Genomic DNA, 19,361 nt, shown 5'->3' on the forward strand with positions numbered 1-19,361 from the left:
TTTTCCAAGCAAGCTTCCTCATAATTACAATTGTTTTTTTAGATAGAAAATATCAGTTTCCTGCTTAGAAATGTGCATGGTTTGGCACTGCTGAAATGCAAAAGATTAAGTATGCTCTGGTGATCTGACATGTAGCCTTACTGAACAGAAGCTCACATCAAAATCCCATCATGTGACCAAACCCCACCTTCTGGGTAAAATCCAGGAGCTAGACGGCATGTGGGCTATTAACCATCTTTTTGGAGGAGAGAGGCTCCCAGAACAAGACAGAAACACTACAATGATCAGGCAGATAATTTTTTTTTTTTTTTTTTGAGTTTTCAGCATGTAAAAATTTTTGAAGTTAATGCACAACTACTTAACATTAACATCTAAAATGATTTAATTCTTTAAAACAAAGTTTAAAGTGCTGTTAACTTACTTGATTGACTAAGATGTGATCCAGCTTTATAAACTGAACTTTAAATTTTAATAAAAATTGTATGCAATATCATAACTTATCAGTCCAATTATGAAACTTTTCATGAAAACTAAATTATCTTAAACTTAAACTTTTTGAGACATAACTGAAAAGGGTCACTATGAAAAAATGTCAAAAATTATAGTGTGTAAGTATCAGAGTTAACTCGAGACATCTTTAGCAATTTAAATCATGTATTAATAGCAACATTTTCACACAACTATAACAATTCACATTCTGAACATTATACTTTTAATTGCCCATCTATTTTTTCAGGTATTTTGTTTTTCATGCATGATTCATAATCATATCCTATATCAATGAATCAGGCATGACATCACTGGCATTATTGAATTACTTTAGTCTTCTACACTAGTGGATCGAGGGCATGTATTAACAACTGTCCCAGCACTAGGGAATCAAATTTAATCCCCTACAAACATCACTTGTAATATCGCAGACCCCTCAGAGTTCCGGTAACTAGACACTGTCAGAATGTATTTTTACTTTTGTTTTTGAAGAGGACAAATAAAAAAACAGCTATTTGATGAAAACCCAAACTACAAATGACACACTACACACAGTGAAAGATTTAATCGACCCATCAGTGCAAAGGCAGTTTAAATATTTGCTTTTATTAGCATTAAATCATATGTGCACAGACCAGTAAATTTCCTTTAATATTTACAGCAAAATGCTATGCCCATGCCTTCATAAATATAATTCATATATTCAGTTGCCTTAAATATATTAAAATTTGTAAACCTCCTCTGAAATATTCATTGTATTGCCATTCAACATTAGCATGTTTTAATTCTGATGCTTAACAAAAATACTGTAGTTTGTGTAGGAAGTTTAATATGAGAATAAATATTCACAGATTTAGTACTGCACATCAGCACTAGCTAAGAAGACACCAGTCCCATTTCTCTTCCAGAAGAGGCATGAACAATCCTGCAGTTAACACCCAAGTCCAATTCTGGATTACACAATTTACATTTTTGCTCTTACTAATATGCTACAGGTATTTTTCTAGTGATAATCTTGGCTGACAGGCTTGCTAGTGGGGTCCCAGTTCACCTTGTCTCACTGGATTTTCATCATCTCAAATATTTTTTTTTGAGTACTACCTGGAAGTTTCCAGGACCTCTGAAAAGTGAGGTGTTCATATGTACCCCAGGAAATAATATTTCAGTTATGTTATTACCCACACATTTGTAACATTTAGACAGTGATTCATTTTTACAACATCAGTATTGTAGAGTGCACTGCAGACCTACCATGTATATTTTAAAAACACACGATGCTTACTATAACTCAACAGCTTAATATAACTTATTTTCTAGAAAAGGAAGAGTATCATCTGCCAAACAGGATGGCTTGGTTTAAATCTCAGTGATTTAAACCACCATTTTAATCATGATTTAAATCACTGGTTTTAATCTTGTTTTGCATTTGTACTTTTTAGTTATTTTCCTAAAGAAATGTTGATTCTCACTAATAGCTGCAAATCAACATGTCTTTAATGGCCACTATCACTTTTATACTAAATTTTGTACTTTTTTTTGCTAACCAAAAAGATATGCACTTATAGCGCTCAACTTACATTTATTCAGATTCTTAATTTTTATTTTGTTATTATGTTAAGAAATGCATCATATACCATTTTCCATATACTAGATTGATTTTTTACTTGTCAAGCTCTAATTGGATGGAAATTCAAATTCAATTAAAAATGCACAAAAATAGCATTTAAAATTTTTTAATTAAGTAAAGCTACCTTAAATGTGCTGGATACATAAGAGAAAGTTTATCAAAACTTGTTTTGTCTTTAAAGCTAGCTGATTTATTAAACAACAGTTGTATTATCTGAGGTTCATGAACTGAATTGATTGTTTCTGGTGACCATCTTCAAGATGGTCTTTAGAACTAGTAAATTTCATCCTCTCACATGTAGTTTTTATTTATAGATTGGAAGAGGAAAACAAAACTTTCCTGCACTTTCAACATCCCAATTAGTTTCTTAACTGTGAAAGAACTAGTCACTGAACTAGTTGAATACACAGAAGAAAAGAAAATATTCTCTCCCTACCTGCAGAAGAGGCTACTGCTGTCAAAAGCTGATTTAGCACTTCAACAAACTCTGGTTCCAGATGCTTAGCCAATGACTTCCACCCACCAGTTCAGCAGTTGGACTTCCTTTAAAACTTGGCAACAAACATGTATTGCTTAATATAATTTTTTTTAATTTAAATTATTTTAACAGATTACCGTATATTGACTTTATGCCTCCAAATTGGTTGTCAATTTAAAATTTAATATTAAATAGTTTTAAAATAAGTACATTTGATATAAATTTTAAAAATTCCACATAAAGTCTCTGATTTTTATGCTCCCTTCTGCAAGTTCACTACTTTAAAATGTCTAATACTCCTTTATTTTTAATAAATAGTCATTTTACATTGAAGAAGAAGAGTCCAGTTCTCTCAGTAAGTATAAGAAGTTTATATTTTAGGAAAAAGTCAATGACTTCAGTATATAAGTCAGACAGTGGAGTCACTATCTCTGGTGCCCAGACCAACTAGACACTGATAAAATAATAAACTGTTCATTTAAACAAGACACACATCCTAGGATATGGGGAGTCATAAAACTGGAATTGATCAGCAAAAGGTGAAGCTCTTTGAAGAAGCAGAGGAGTAGCCGTGTTAGTCTGGATCTGTAATAGCAGCAAAGAGTCCTGTGGCACCTTTAAAGAAGGATATAAAATATAAAAATATTATATTAAATACTCAAAAATATATATGGTTCTTTAAGTCAAATAAAGGTTGGGGGATAGCATGCACACAGGTTTAAATGCACTAGCTGACTTCCACTTCCAGATACTTCAGTGAAATCTTGTAAGGTCGCAAACAAAAGGAAGTTGGACAATATCTTAAGAGCCCCCTCCAATTTGTCTAAAGGATAAATATCTCTATAAAAAATTAGTGTAATGTGGAGTGACTGCCATCAGTCTAAGACAGGAAAAACACTAGGGTTGCATGTCAGGACTGAGGTGAACTTGCAGGATGCCTGAATGTGCTACACCTGAATCTAGCCATAGTCCAGTTAATGAGCAATAAGTTGACGCATAAAATGAAGGTTTTACAATATACAGTAATGCAACCCATGCTGCTTAACAAGAGATATTGTCTTTTAAAATGAACTATTTACTTTCAATTCTTGGTCTTTATTTACAAAGCACTGAAAAAAAATATTTCTCAGAGGAGTCAGGAGGGTCGATGATGTTTGTGTTTTCCCCATTTTCCAGATGGGGAAACAGATACTAAATGACTTGCCCAAAGTAACAGAGCAAGTCATTGTCAGAGCCAGGATTAGAATTGAGCACTTTTTCACTCCCACTTCTGCGCTCGAGCAATCTCTCTTCTTAAAGAAAAAATATTTGTGAACATACAGAAATGCAATTCACGGGTTGCCTCAATGACTGAATACTTTCACTGAAAACAAATAACCACACGATAGCGACTTGCATGTTCTTTTGGCAGATCAGGAGTGTCATCTTGTGAGCATCTCAAAAGACTGAGATCCCAGTTATCCCATCCTGTTAAACCAAGTCTATAAGACAGGTAGGTACATAAAGATGATCAGTTGAGTGAAAATATGCACGCACACACTTAAACCACGTAACACTAATTAAAGGCAGCCTCCACCAGGACCCAGAAGTGGGTTAAGACTGTCTGCCCTTCCCTGCAGATTCTCCCCACAGAGCAATAAAAGTAATGAGGTCCGGCCATCACTGCTGCAGTCCATACTAGAATCACAGGGCATTTAGTGCTAGGCCTGCAGAGACATCTGTTCCTTCCCAGCTCATTCTGCCAAGCCACGTATCTCAGCTAAATGTGTCTGTGCCCCCATGTTACCCTATCACTTATCAGTTTTCCTCCTCACCATACATTATCCAACCCTTTCACCTTCAGTCTCTTTCATACTCTGTCAATCCCCGCCATCTCCCTTTCTTTTCCCATACTGCCCTCAAGACCATCAATTCCCTTAACCACATGTGAGGGGGGAAAATGCCACACCTTTTGGTATAAGACTTTCAAGGGACCAATAAGAAACATTTACAGACCCACCAAACATCTTTTATTTGTAACCCTTGTTTGCCATCCCTTTGCCTTGCACCATGTTCCGTCTTCCCTATCATCCTGTATCTTAAAGTGTATATATTTCCAAAGTAGGGACCATGGCTTTTTACTGATTTGTTTGTAAAGAAGTATCACATTCTGAGTACTAAACAGTATTTAAAAGAACTGAGTATTACAGTTTGTTTGAATTTCAGTCTAACATTTAGAGGATTTTTTTCTCTCTCCTTCTCTTTTTAAGCACCCATTATTAGAATGTCCTTATGGGCATCTAACAATATTTAAGTTATATTCACATATACCGGAGAGAGCACTTACCAGGTTTTTACAGAAACCAGCTATCAGATACTTAAGTCTGCTTGGATACATTCTGTAAATGGAACTGGAAACCTCAGATATCTGGAATTACAAACCTCCAGTTGCGATATGCTCTGTACAACATTCAGACTAGGAAAATGGGCACAGTGCCATATCTGACCAGAGACACGTGCATTTCTGCTATGTTACCTTTTTCATACAAATGAGAAGTACAGACGGTTTTGCTATTTCTGATATATTTTCAAAAGGATTTAACTGTATGCTTTTTAAAAGCAAAAAAATCCACCTGTCTTTTATTAAGTAAGTACATGTAGGCAAACAGGCATATGTAAGATGGGGCTGCAGTGATTTAGCTTACCATGCTCAACAAGGTCTCATTTTCATTTGAAAAAAATACAGGAATTAAACTCTTACACAGAAGGTATCGTTTCAGTAAGATTACAATTAGAATCCATGTAAACGCATCAAATGAAAATACAGTTTTATTTTTAAGAGTTGCATGTTCTTTGTAACAAAATATGTAAGCAACCTTACAGCACTGAAAAGATCACAATGGTCTTGATATTTCTTGTTTTACTGTCTCTTACTGTTACATGTGGTGCCATGGCTTTAAAAATGTTTTCTGGTGTTCCCTAAATGTCCACATCATTACAAAGTGATGTCATACGCTCATTTATCTTTTACCAAGCACGCACCTTCTCATAACTGCCCTATTTCATAGTTCCATGTATTAAACTCTCCCTCCACCTCTGTAAAATCAACAAAGAGGACATATGGTCTGTCAAACTAAGATCTGTTAAGTCCACACAATACTCTAATTGCGATTCCTGATAAAGCTGGCTTCCAGTGTTCAACTACTTGGTACACAATTTTAAAACCTGATAGCTTTCAGAGTAACTGCACTTACATCAACTCCACAGCATGTCATCCTATCAATTGCTGCTATACGCTGTTAACTGTGACGGTTCCAAGACACCAAACATACCATAGTTTATTTTATTGATATGCACTCATTTTTAAGGAAGCTAACAAGTATTTCACTGAACACTGAATTTTATGTGACTTTATTAAACTTTATGGCAGTACCCATTCTGAATTGGCAGTTAAGTAAATAATGTATCAGATGTACTTTGTGTCAGCTGTAGTTTAACTTTAATTAAATATAGTAATATTCCATAGTTAAGTGTAGATTTTGAAAATTATTCAGTGTTAGTACAAGATTTCATTACAGTGCCTATTAATCTGTGCTTGGTAGTGAAAAGAGTACCATTTTTTGTGCTGATTATAAAAATCTGAACTCTGTTTCACTGTAGAACCACATGATTTTAGCACAGCAATAAAGTATTTCAGCTAGCTTTTCACATCACTACAAGATGAAACCTCCATACTTTACTTAATCAACAATAACTGTGGGGCCACTAAAAATGCAGATAATTTTATGGACTAAAACACTGCAGCGACAGCCAGTTATATAACTAAATGTTCAGAGGCAACATTTTATAGACTACATGCAATGATAGATACTGGGGGTAGACAGGCAACTGGCTGTAAAGAGCTGCTGGGTTGGGTGACCAGGTCAACAAAAACTCCCAAGATTTCAAGTCACCTGCAGCCCTGTCCAAAAAAGGGAGAGGAAGAGCAGATTTATTCCCTCCACGCTGGGCGAACGCTTCAACCACTTCAACCACCTAAAAACTGAAATTACCACATTATCCATACCAGCTGTGCAAACCTCCAAGTTAGCCTGCACAAATCTTCAGTGCAATTACATGTTTCAGTACAAAAATCTGCAGCATGGTTAACACTGGCGAGGAAGACTAAAACTGAATTATTTGGATGTTATATTAACGCAAGGAATACTGATTGCATTATTCATTTTCATATTTAATTTCACGTCAAACTCAATTTTAAGTTTACCGTCAGCTGCTGTATAATTTCTAGTTTAACACTAGAAATTGGTATTGTCAAAAAGTTAGGTCCAGCTTACAGTAGAGTACACAGAGCCCTGTCTAAATCGTTTCGATATCTCAAAATTTAAGGTAAAAGTCTGTCTCAGTTACTTCTAACTTTCTGAAACTGAACTTTCACATCAATGTCATCAAGGCTTAGACCGTCTCAGAGCATGACTAATTTATTTTAGAGTACAAGCAGCAAAAGCAGTTCAGTTGGTTTTCAGCATGAAGTCAAGGGGAGGAGGACCACCACTTTTGACTTTATAAAAGCAACTAACATTTTTTCAACAGCTTCAGCATCTTAGCTGCTTGAAACAGAACCTTGAGAAGATAATTCCTAGTGATAGGTAACATGTCTTTTGCTGGTTCAATGAAAGTGTTTTGATTAACAGAACTGTGAAATTTTTTTTAAAAAATGGACTTTGCACACACACATACACACACAGATTTTTATTTATCAATGGGGGTTTGATCTAAGGGGGGAAATTAAGAGCTTTTTATTGGTTAATTGCATATGAGTGCACAAAAGAGGAAATTCTGCCATATTCCACGTGACAGCTAAGGCAGCTAGTTGTGTAACACAGTTCCAAAGGATAGTAATTGGTCTGTTTTTATTTTTTTTTAAACTAGGAAATATCACATTAAAATAAGGCAAAGTTTCTGCAGGACCCTTTCTTCACTCAGTTTCTAATCATCAGAGGAGTGAAGTTTTGGAATAGCCTTCCAAGGGAAGCAGTGGGGGCAAAAGATCTATCTGGCTTTAAGATTAAACTCAATAAGTTTATGGAGGAGATGGTATGATGAGATAACATGGTTTTGGTAATTAAATATTCATGGTAAACAGGCCCAATGGCCTGTGATGGGATATTAGATGGGGTGGGATCCGAGTTACCCAGGAAAGAATTTTCTGTAGTATCTGGCTGATGAATCTTGCCCATATGCTCAGGGTTTAGCTGATCGCCATATTTGGGGTCGGGAAGGAATTTTCCTCCAGGGCAGATTGGCAGAGGCCCTGGAGGTTTTTCGCCTTCCTCTGTAGCATGGGGCACGGGTCACTTGCTGGAGGATTCTCTGCTCCTTGAGGTCTTTAAACTACGATTTGAGGACTTCAGTAGCACAGATATAGGTGTGAGGTTTTTTGCAGGAGCGGTGGGTGAAATTCTGTGGCCTGCCTTGTGCAGGAGGTCAGACTAGATGATCATAATGGTCCCTTCTGACCTAAATATCTACAAATCTAAAATGAGGCAAGGATACACCGGGCGCAGAACAGAGGTCATACTTGCAGATGTGGAATCAAAGCCTCCATTTAAAACCAAACTTACCAAACTTATTTAAGCCCTCAAGAATAGATAGGAGGGGATGTGTAATGACACAGTGCTGTGAGAGATCCAAATATTCAACAGCTGCCTCATTCATTGCAGATCCTCCACCCTGTGCACCCAGTGAGGCCAGGGCTAAGAAGAAAACATAGCATATGATTATAACCATACACTAACCCAAGTCTTCAGTCCCTTCTTTTCTATTAAAATAGAAAGGAGAAAAGGTTTCCTTCCTGTTTTCAGTCTCACTTCTGCCACAATAAATGAATTTACAGTTACAGACTGGCACTTTGACTTTAACATGAATATATCATCAATATAAACAGAATCTTACAAAATTCAACCTGTTCTGTGAATTTTTGCTTACAACTTACGTGGATCTCCCTCAGATAGTGTAAATTCTATCATCACACCAAATTAAAGATGTGCAGTGTAATGTTTAACAAATACCTCTGTTGTAGATTAATTTATCTGCCTAGTATGGCAGCATTTCTGATCTCTAGATAATCCCAGCCCAGTATCCGTGGTGTAAGTGATGGGATATCTACCATGTACTGACTGTTCTTTTCTCCTCTCTTTTCACAACCCACTCATTATGGTATCAAACATAATCAGTCTGCACCAAATAGCATTAAGTATTCAGGGTTCCAATAAATAATTTTGATTTTTTCTTTACCACTTTTAAAATAAACTGAATAGTAAATATTGTATAAATTCCTAATTTTTCTCCATCTCTGTTTTTATGTCAGTTTCTTTGAAAATAATCTGTTCCCATTGTATTTTTTAAAGCAAAATATTTCAGTATATACAAAATCATTCCTCTACATCATCTCCTTTAGGTATATGCTTGTAACTTCAGTTACAAGAATTACCACATAAAATTAGTCATACCTACTGTGTTTTAGTTTCTCCTTCAGTAGTTAAATCCCTATTTTAAGCAAGGCATAATATTCACTCTCAAAAAAACAATCCAACTAAACACAGTTTAGATTTTTGGGAGTTGATAAATTCTCAATTCATCCCATCTCAAACAGTTTATTCTGTTCACAAATCCCCTATTGAACTCAATCAAATAAAACAGCTGCTCTATATATAGATGATTCCTGCTGCTCCCACAATGTAATGGGTTATAGAACATCTCTAAAGTTCTGACATGCATTTATGAATAAAAACTCTGAAGAGCAACATTCTTTCAAGGCTTAAAATGATAATGCTAGTTTAGGACTATGGTAATGTGCACCCAAGAGCAAAGCAAAGGCTGCCTGGACTAATAACTGCCATTGTCTGACTTGAGTACTTCGTTAACATTCTTTTAATGTAGGTTTTTGTAAAATTGACAGATTAGGGTATGTCTGTATGTATCTGACAATTTGGGGGAATCTATTTACAGTTTATGTATTCAAGTTTGATTTTATGAACTGTCTGTATTCCTATGTCTGTCTCTTACATCATAGGCCTTGTTTTAAGGAAGGAAGAAGCGCCAGCATATCTGGCTTCAAATAGGACGCTCATTAAAGATTATTAGCACTCAAATAGATTGAGCCCTAAAAGAAAAATGGGGTAACTGCAATCTGCACAGAACCAGTTCCACCCCGCTTGTCTAGAAAGCTATGATTTTGGAGTGGAATTTCCGCAGCAGCAGGATGAAGAACAAAGGTAGTAATGCAACCTTTAAAGTCACAGAGACTTGGTGGGTCAGGAAGCAACACACAGGAAAGTCAGGCAGGAGAGCAGAACATGCTTTTATAGCAGTGGGGACCTTTTAACTACAGGATCAGCCAGGGGTTAATTTGTAATGAAAGAGGTGCTGGGGCTCAAGAAAATTTTTTACTTTAATAACTGACAAGACATACCCAGAGGTACCAGGGCTATGAACTGCCAAACCTAAAAGGTGCCAGAGCTCAGCCCTGGCGCAAATTAAGCACTGGGACCAACTGAAGAAGAAGGAAAGTGGAATAACAAGAAAGACGAGACATTAAAATTTGGAGGATCCTGGATTCCTTAGAGGACTCTGATCTGAACCCAAAGAATGCTCAAGACTGTTGAGGAAACAGAGAGGGAAATGCATGTAGGTGTTTGTTTTATCTCGACATGTATACCTTTTACGCTAGTAAAGACATTCATCGTTGGAACCCTTTGCAAAGCCTCTGTGTCTGTCTGTTCATTATGATGTATCCCTACAGGGGTAACAGTAAACCTGTGCCCACACAGTTGGAGCTCTGGGAAAGAATTTACTTAAGCTAGTGGGGACTTTGAGAGCAGTTGTGCTATGCAGTCCCATTTTCACAATCCAAAGGGATAACAGGTCCTGTGGCCTGTAAGCATGCCCAAGAGGCCAAGGAAAGAGACAATGATACAGCGTAGACCAAAGGCACATGGGTCTACATCAGTGGTTCTCAAACTGTGGCTCGGGACCCCAAAGTGGGTCGCAACCCTGTTTTAATGGAGCTGCCAGGGCTGGTGTTAGACTTGCTGGGGCCTGGGGCTGAAGCCAAAAGTCTAACCCCCACCACCCAGGGCTGGAGCCAAGCCTGAGGACTTTAGCACTGGGTGACGAAGCTCCAGTTACAGACCCCACCCGCACAGAGCTGAAGCCCACAAGCTTCAGCTTCACTACCCCGGACTCAGAGTAGCAGCCGTGTTAATCTGTATCCGCAAAAAGAACAGGAGTACTTGTGGCACCTTAGAGACTAACAAATTTATTAGAGCATAAGCTTTCGTGGGCTAGAGCCCACTTCATTGGATGCATATATATATATATGCACGCGCACACACACCCCCCCCGCCGCAAAGTACCAGTGTGAACAGCACTTTGCCAGCAGGAGTAGCCTCCAGCTACAAAGCTGCTGCCGCTCGTGGAGGGTGGAAGTTTTTTTTGTTGGCGGGAGAGCTCTCCATGTCGCTAAAAGCCTCGGAGTGTAGCCATAGCCTAAGGGTATGTCTACACTGGCCATGTTACAGCACAGCCACAGCAGCGCCGTGACGTGGGCAGTGTAGACACGCTTTATCACTGGGGGGAGAGTTCTCCGGGCAATTAAAAAAACCCACCCCGAACAAGGGGTGATAGCTTTATTGGGGGAAGTGCGGCTCCCAGCAATAAAGGGCTGTCTCTGCTGGTGCTTTTCAGCACTAAATCTTTTGTCACTCGGGGGGTGTTTTTCAAACCCCTGAACAACTAAAGTTCTAGCGCTGAAAGTGGCAGTGTCGACACAGCCTTAGTGAGCTTGTAACCAAGCAGTGCACCATCTGACAAGAGACCTGAAGTTGCTGAGGAGCATCATCTGACCCATGGGAGGGAGGGAGAGAGGAACTAGAATCTTGTAACAGAGAGACATGCACCCCAGCCATTTTCAGAGAGGGGAACCGATCAGGACCAGACACAGAAAAGGCTGAGCAGCAGACAGGGCCGGAGGAATCCTAGATCCCCTGAAGAAATACTGAATAAACCCCAAACAGCTTTTGCTATGGTGGGGAAACTGAGGCAGGGATCTGTATGCCAGCTTCGTTGTTTTTCCTCAGATCTGTAGATCTCGTGTGCCTGTCAAGAGTAAAATGTGCATATATTTAGACATTCCTTTGCAACAAATGCATTGCTTCCTTACACGGTCACACAGTGCCCCAAAAGTTAAACTGTAAACAAGGGGTCCACAGCTTTGGTGGAACACAATGTGCAACTGCTACCGGGATGGCTTGGAGAGCTGGCACTAGTTTCGTGGCCTAAACAGTTGCATTATTGGGTTCCTAATGCCAAGAGAAGAGTCAAACATGGAGTCTGTAACTAGAGCCAGAGCTTAAACAATGTCCAGCCCCAGCAAATGAAGGGCATATGAAAGCCAAGGTTTGGGTCTGGAATAGAAGCCTGGTCAGGATCCAGGAAGAGGAGCTGATCAAGGATTGTAAACATAAGTAACGTTCATATAGTGAGTGGACTGGCTTCATTGTTTTTTGTTTTTTTTTTGTTTTTTTGGGGGGAGGGGGGGTTGCAAGAAAGAAAGCAAGCAAGCATTCTGAAATTTTCTGGGCTTTTTAGAGCAATGTGCCACAAGAACCTTAAAAATAAATTCAAAACCAAATGAGAGAGCGCGTCTGTTAAAAGATGTAGTGTCTCTTCTGCAATAAATCCTTGCTGTATCCAGGATGGTTAAATAAGAGGACACGGTCTACCTAAATTAGTTGGAGAAATTCTAGGTGGATTTTCAAAAGAAAGTTATTTTTCTATAACGGATATAAAATTTACTAATGTGTTAGATGAGCATTCATCAGGAATGTCCCATTCAATTTTAATGATTTCCTTTCTACATGAATGCACCACTTAGGTTTGGAGTTTAATAAGAAGTCTAGTTTTTATCTTAAAATGTTTACTTTCTAAAAAAAGAGATCTGAACTTTAAATATCCTGGGAGTCTGAAATGGAAAACTGAAGATCACTTATTCACATCAGGTAATAAAGTTTTTAGAATTTGTATCCATTCAAAAGCTACACAAAGTGAAGTAAAATGAAAGGAACTGCAGAGCTCAAAGCCATTCACCTCCTTGAAAGAATGCCCACTTGTAATCCAAGAAAATTCAGTATTTTGATGGGAGGGGAGTGAAGGGGTGGCTAAGTAGACCTCAGTAGTTTGGAGACAGCCCATTTGTGTGTAAATACGCGAGTAGCAAATGACAAGGAAATGATGGATACAATGTGTAAACAGAATTGTTTCTGAATAGAATGTTTTGCCAACTTTTTCTATACACCATCAGCTGCTCTATGAAACTGTACAAACTGTGCGCCTGAGTATTAATCTATTAAAGCCTAGCCTTTCAGTAAACACTGTTAGTTAAAATCCTACTTGTACTTGCCAGAAATAGCTTACATAGTAAGCACAATAAAGCTATTAAAACTCTTCTGAAGTAACCATATTTAATGAAATCAATCTCAAAACAGGAAACTGACATTTAAATAACGTTTGGCATATTTCATAAATTTACACCAAAAAGTTATCTACAAAAGGACTACAATTTTTTTTATCTAATCTTCTACCAATTTTAAAACAGAAGTTAGCCGTAACATACAGTGCTATCTGCAGTCTAATCCCTGTACAGTATAAAAGGGTTCTTTGTTTTGGTTTTTTTGGGGGGGAGGGGAGCGGTTAATGCAATAATTATTTTCTGACTGCAGTTTTAATAAACAAACTTTAGACACTGGAGCCTTTAAATTCCCTTCTCTTTTTTCATTCAAGTTCACATGAACTGATCGACTGACCCCCCCCCCGAAAAGAATTCATCATCTACTTGTAGACGACTACATTAATAGAAGGACAAGTTGATGAAACCCAATCATAGGTAAGGTTAAGATTCTGTCACAGGTATTCTTAGTAAAAGGGCAATAAACAAAAATTCACGGAAGCCCGCAACCTGCCCTGACTTTTACTAAAAGCACCCGAGGGGGCGGATAGCGGACTAAGAGTGCTGCTCTGGCGGTCCTGGGGCCGGTCACTGCGCTGGTGGTTGGGGCTGACAGCTACTGCTCCAGCCCTGTCTGCTGCTTCAGCCCTGCCCCAGAAAGTCACAGAATCAGTGATCTCTGTGACAGAACCCTATTCTTAATCCTAGGGAATACTGAACCCACGTCTTAAAGGCACAGTAGACTAATCTGCAAGACTCCTAAAACTGAACAACAAATCTGAGCAGATGTGTCTTAGTACAGAATGTCAAAGAGATAATAGAAAAGGAGTACTTGTGGCACCTTCGAGACTAACCAATTTATTTGAGATAATAATTTGGCAGGAGAGATTATATTCGTTGCCTATCTATAATTAAACTTCTCTACATCAACAATGGTCACATTCTAAATATTAAATTCAGTTCCGCACCAATAGGACACTGAAAATATCTGCAAAGAAAATCCAAACTCTAAATTAACAAAGTTAAAACGTAGTACCTTATTTCTATATCAAGACAATCCTTCAGAGAAGCAACATTTTCTATACTTCATTTTGCTATATCTTTCCCGATGAAGGTCAAAGAAGCTAAAGAACATGAATACAGATTAGCAACATGTGAGATAAATACTATACGCCTTGAAAAACCCAACTCCTGGCCACATCCAATCATTTCCTGTAGATTTTGTGCACAAATCATTCCTGACCACTTTTTATGATAACCACATAACAACCAAGTGTCCTTGTCAGTTTAAGTTTTCCCTAAATGGACAATATTTTCAGCTTAATGTGAAGGGAAGTAGATATACAAATGAAACTGCAGAGTTCATTCCTGCTCACTTTTCTGAAAGACTGCCCACCTGCAAGCCAACCCAAAATATTCCAAAAGGAAAAGGGTAAACAATGAAGTCAACTCTTTAGAGTTTACATTTAGGGATCACATTTTCAGAAGCAGATGTGTGCTTCTGACAGAAATGTATGCGTACACACACACAAAACCAGGACACCTAATGCCGCCTGTCATAAATATAAAGGGAAGGGTAAACCCCTGTAAAATCCCTCCTGGCCAGAGGAAATCTCCTCTCACCTGTAAAGGGTTAAGAAGCTAAAGGTAACCTCGCTGGCACCTGACCAAAATGACCAATGAGGAGACAAGATACTTTCAAAAGCTGGGAGGAGGGAGAGAAACAAAGGGTATGTGTGTCTGTCTATATTTTGTCTTTGCCGGGGATAGACCAGGAATGAAGCCTTAGAACTTTTAGTAAGTAATCTAGCTAGGTACGTGTTAGATTATGATTTCTTTAAATGGCTGAGAAAAGAATTGTGCTGAATAGAATAACTATTTCTGTCTGTGTATCTTTTTTGTAACTTAAGGTTTTGCCTAGAGGGGTTCTCTATGTTTTGAATCTAATTACCCTGTAAGGTATCTACCATCCTGATTTTACAGGGGGGATTTCTTATTTCTAATTACTTCTATTTCTATTAAAAGTCTTCTTGTAAGAAAACTGAATGCTTTTTCATTGTTCTCAGATCCAAGGGTTTGGGTCTGTGGTCACCTATGCAAATTGGTGAGGCTTTTTATCCAACATTTCCCTGGAAAGTGGGGGGTGTAAGTGTTGGGAGGATTGTTCATTGTTTTTAAGATCCAAGGGTCTGGGTCTGTAGTCACCTAGGCAAATTGGTGAGGCTTTTTTACCAAACCTTGTCCAGGAAGTGGGGTGCAAGGTTTTGGGAAGTATTTTGGGGGGAAAGACGTGTCCAAACAGCTCTTCCCCAGTAACCAGTATTTGTTTGGTGGTGGTAGCGGCCAATCCAAGGACAAAGGGTGGAATATTTTGTACCTTGGGGAAGTTTTGACCTAAGCTGGTAAAGATAAGCTTAGGAGGTTTTTCATGCAGGTCCCCACATCTGTACCCTAGAGTTCAGAGTGGGGGAGGAACCTTGACACCGCCCCCCCCCAAAATACAAGTGCAAAGTCAGTGACCACGTAGCTTGGGAAATATGCACACAAACACACACCCCAGTCATGGAGATGCAATTTTTAGTTGGTCAAAATTGCTAGATGTTTGCACGCTTTCTAATTTAAAACACCTAAGATTCAGACATTTTAGATACAGTGAGGTGCAGCTACATCCACACTGAGCATGTTAGCTTATAAACTATTGGTAAGGCTACAATTATGTCATGGAAGTCACAGAATCTGTGACTTTCAGAGACCTCCATGACTTTTTCTGCTTCAGCCACCGCGGGCAGCCCCTGCAGCTCCCAGTGGCCAGCCCTGGAGCTCCAAACCTCTGCGAGGGGCCCCGCAGCTCCCAGCCGCCGTAGGCAGCAGCAGCGGGTGCTGTCCCCCCCCCCGCCCCCCCCTGCCATTTTGTAAGAGTTATTTTTACTATAGTCACTGACCTGTCACAGGCTTCTGTGGATTTTTGTTTACTAAAAATAACCATGACAAAATCTTAGCTTTAATTATTGGCATATATCAACAAACGGACACATGCAAATCTACCCATTTAAGAGGCCTACCTGCAGCAGCCTGGCCACATTTAAATTGACAGGGGGAAATGTAAAGGGAGAGGAATGACTGTAAAGGGAGAAGAGGTCTACAGGTGAAACTAAACTTCAATCATCACCATGAATTCTCCCTCCAGAGAGAATACTCCTTGGGAACTTGAGGAACTGAACATAGATTCAGAGGGAAGGATCTAGGCGAGAATTGCTGAGACAGTCAGGGCTACATACAATATAACCAGACTTAATACACTTAAATTGTATTTGGAGAATGTCAATGGGTCTCTCTCTGGGAACTAGTGACCTTTTAAGGTCAGACTGAAATCTCCCTCTACAGCAGTTTAGGTATAAAATAACCATGTCACTGTCATTAACCGGAACATAAATGGAAAGCCTTTGGCCTTTTATTTAAGAAGCTTACCTTTGGTAAATGTAATATATGTTTAAATGCATGACTACTTGTTAAGTATATCTGGTACAGTTTACCTAATAACCAGACTCCCTGGATATGTCCTGTCTTGACTGGCACCACTGGGTGCTACCACACTAATCATAAATAGTCAAGCATCTGAGAATGAGGGTGGTTTTGTCATAATCATGGGTATCAGAAAGTTACATACAGAGCAGAAGTGTTTTAGCACCTTTAAATTGCAAGTTATTTGGCTTTAGTTGATGTGGCTGTAGGTGTATCTGGTGGCTCATGTGTTTTTCACCTGTTTGGTAAATGTGCAAGTCATGCTATTATCAGGTGAATTAGGTGCACCACTTTCACAGGGACTGCTTAGGCTTATTCTAAGGACAGGGGTAAGCAAATAGGGTTGAAAGTCCCACACAAGTTATTTTCAGACTGGTGCACTCCTAGCTCAGATGTGTGCAAGCAGAGTTTGATATCTGCACCCATACATTCAACTCCATATTGGCTGCCTGGTCAGCCATTGCCACACCAAAGAGGCAGCAATGAAAAAGGGTCTGTGCTGCACCTGAGTTAGCCAGAAGTAGAGAACACGTGCCAGAGAGTTTAGGACTCTGTGCGTGTAGGGAAATGGGGGACACATTGGGTAAGAGCAGGGAGGAAGCTAGGAGATGGAAACAGAAATCCTAGACCTGTTGGTGCTGAGGCAGATGACAGAGCAATAATGCATGAGGAACTGAAGAGAGACCAGTCATGGCCAAGTGGCTGTAGCCCTAGAATTCCTGGCAATGTTGTTGCTTGAAACCCCTCTGAGATAACACTGGGGACACAGATTTCCCCATGTGTAGCTACTCTCTTTAGTGAGCTTATTAGGAGCACTAATTGCTAGCTATTTTCTGAAGGAATGACAGCACTAACAGACCATGCCAGGGTTCTCAGAATTAGCAGTTTCCATCTATGCTGTGCATTGTGGACTATACATTCCATCAGACCTCTATGGCTACTCAGACAAACAATGAAGCTTACAAAAGTGGGAAATCTTCTTACTCAATGAACACGCTAGTCTGCAGTATCAAACAGTGTTTTGAAAACATTGAAACAAACCACTCTGACATTTCTAAAAAACTAAGTTTTCTTCAGCCAAAACTATTTCCCAAATTTAATTCAAATACACAAATAGTTTTCATGCACTGGAAAAATGCATTTTTTGTCAAGTTTACTCTGTTCAAAAAAATATTTTACCCAGTTCTACCGGTGATGTTGTATGGACTCGTGCTCTAATTTTGTTGTCATAATTACGGTGGCTGATAAATGTGGCCTGAGCAGTGTTTGTGTGTCCAGTCTACGTTGTAATAACTATAGAGAAAGTTAACCCACACAGAATTTTTCCAAAAGTTACTTACCTAACTGATGCAGTGCAGAAAAAAAAAGTAGGTACTTTTGAAGAGCAAAGATCTAGAGATAAAAGTCAACTCTGATAGTGCTAAACCACCCCCACCCAGATAAGAGAATGAATCAGAGATAGGAAGTCACCTTCTCTCACAAATTCAAAAGAATGGGCTTGCACGAACAGTACAGACGCACAGCCACCATTAAAAACTCAAAATTTACAGAGACCATTCAGCATGAAATCAAAGTTATATTCTATACACAGAAAAGAAAATTACCATGTTGTCCATTATATTAGGCAAACGCTCCTTTTTTATCATCCCAAAGCATGCACTATATACACTACTACTTCTATAAACATTCATTTAATTGAAATATAAAATATTTTTAAAATGTTAATTTGTCATCTTTTTTACTATTCCTTCTGCCTCTTCCCTTATTCTTCTCTGTCTAAGTATCTGTATCTGTTCCAGGGCTGAGCTTAATTCAGGTACAGGAATACAAAGATGCCTACAGAACACTGCCCTTTTCAAAGGCACAAACCTCACTTTTGAGAACACCCTGCCTAAACCTGTTCGTTCATGTGCCTGTATTCTTCCAGTTAATTCAATCCATTACACATCATCCACTGATGTATCAAATCTATCTTTTCTATAGATGGTACTTTCTAGTTGAATTTTTCAAGCAGACATTCTATTTGTATTCACTCATCTTCGCTCACCATCTCAACTTAAATATCTAATAAAATTTAAAATAGATAAGACTCTTTCCTCTAATTTGTGGTCACAAGGATTGTTAAGTAATATGTTTGTACAATTCAGATGTTACAAATACGTTGTTTAAATTATCTTAAAATAGACTACCACTCACTGTAAACCAAGATTGTGTTAACAACACTCTAGAATGCACACTATTTTCCTAGGTTTCAGAGTAGCAGCTGTGTTAGTCTGTATCCGCAAAAAGAAAAGGAGTACTTCTGGCACCTTAGAGACTAACAAATTTATTAGAGCATAAGCTTTTGTGAGCTACAGCTCGCTTCATCAGATGCATGCAGTGGAAAATACAGTGGGGAGATTTTATATACACAGAGAACATGAAACAATGGGTGTTACTATACACACTGTAATGAAGTGAGCTGTAGCTCACGAAAGCTTATGCTCAAATAAATTGGTTAGTCTCTAAGGTGCCACAAGCACTCCTTTCCTTTTTGCGAATACAGACTAACACGGCTGTTACTCTGAAAACTGTAATGAGAGTGATCAGGTAAGGTGAGCTATTACCAGTGGGCGGGGGGGGAGGGGAAGAGAACAACCTTTTGTAGTGATAATCAAGGTGGGCCATTTCCAGCAGTTGACAAGAATGTGTGAGGAACAGTTGGGGGGGGGAGGGGGGTGGAAATAAACATGGGGAAATAGTTTTACTTCTGTGTAATGACA

At 38.7% G+C, this 19,361-nt stretch overlaps 1 protein-coding gene across 3 annotated transcripts in view; it reads right to left on the reverse strand.

Annotated features, from left to right (window-relative positions):
• STIM2 (stromal interaction molecule 2) overlaps positions 1-19,361 on the reverse strand; it is a 144,335-nt gene that overhangs the window by 91,507 nt on the left and 33,467 nt on the right. For 2 of the 3 annotated variants that reach the window (XM_037897965.2, XM_043544560.1), the window contains exon 2: positions 8,195-8,326. The exons of the other annotated variant lie outside the window; for it this stretch is intronic. In XM_037897965.2, the coding sequence (XP_037753893.1) occupies positions 8,195-8,326 (132 nt within the window). The remainder of the gene's footprint in view (positions 1-8,194; positions 8,327-19,361) is intronic. 3 annotated transcript variants of the gene reach the window in all.

The sequence above is a fragment of the Chelonia mydas genome, chromosome 4 (genome assembly GCF_015237465.2).
Source record: "Chelonia mydas isolate rCheMyd1 chromosome 4, rCheMyd1.pri.v2, whole genome shotgun sequence".
Classification (NCBI taxonomy): domain Eukaryota; kingdom Metazoa; phylum Chordata; order Testudines; family Cheloniidae; genus Chelonia; species Chelonia mydas.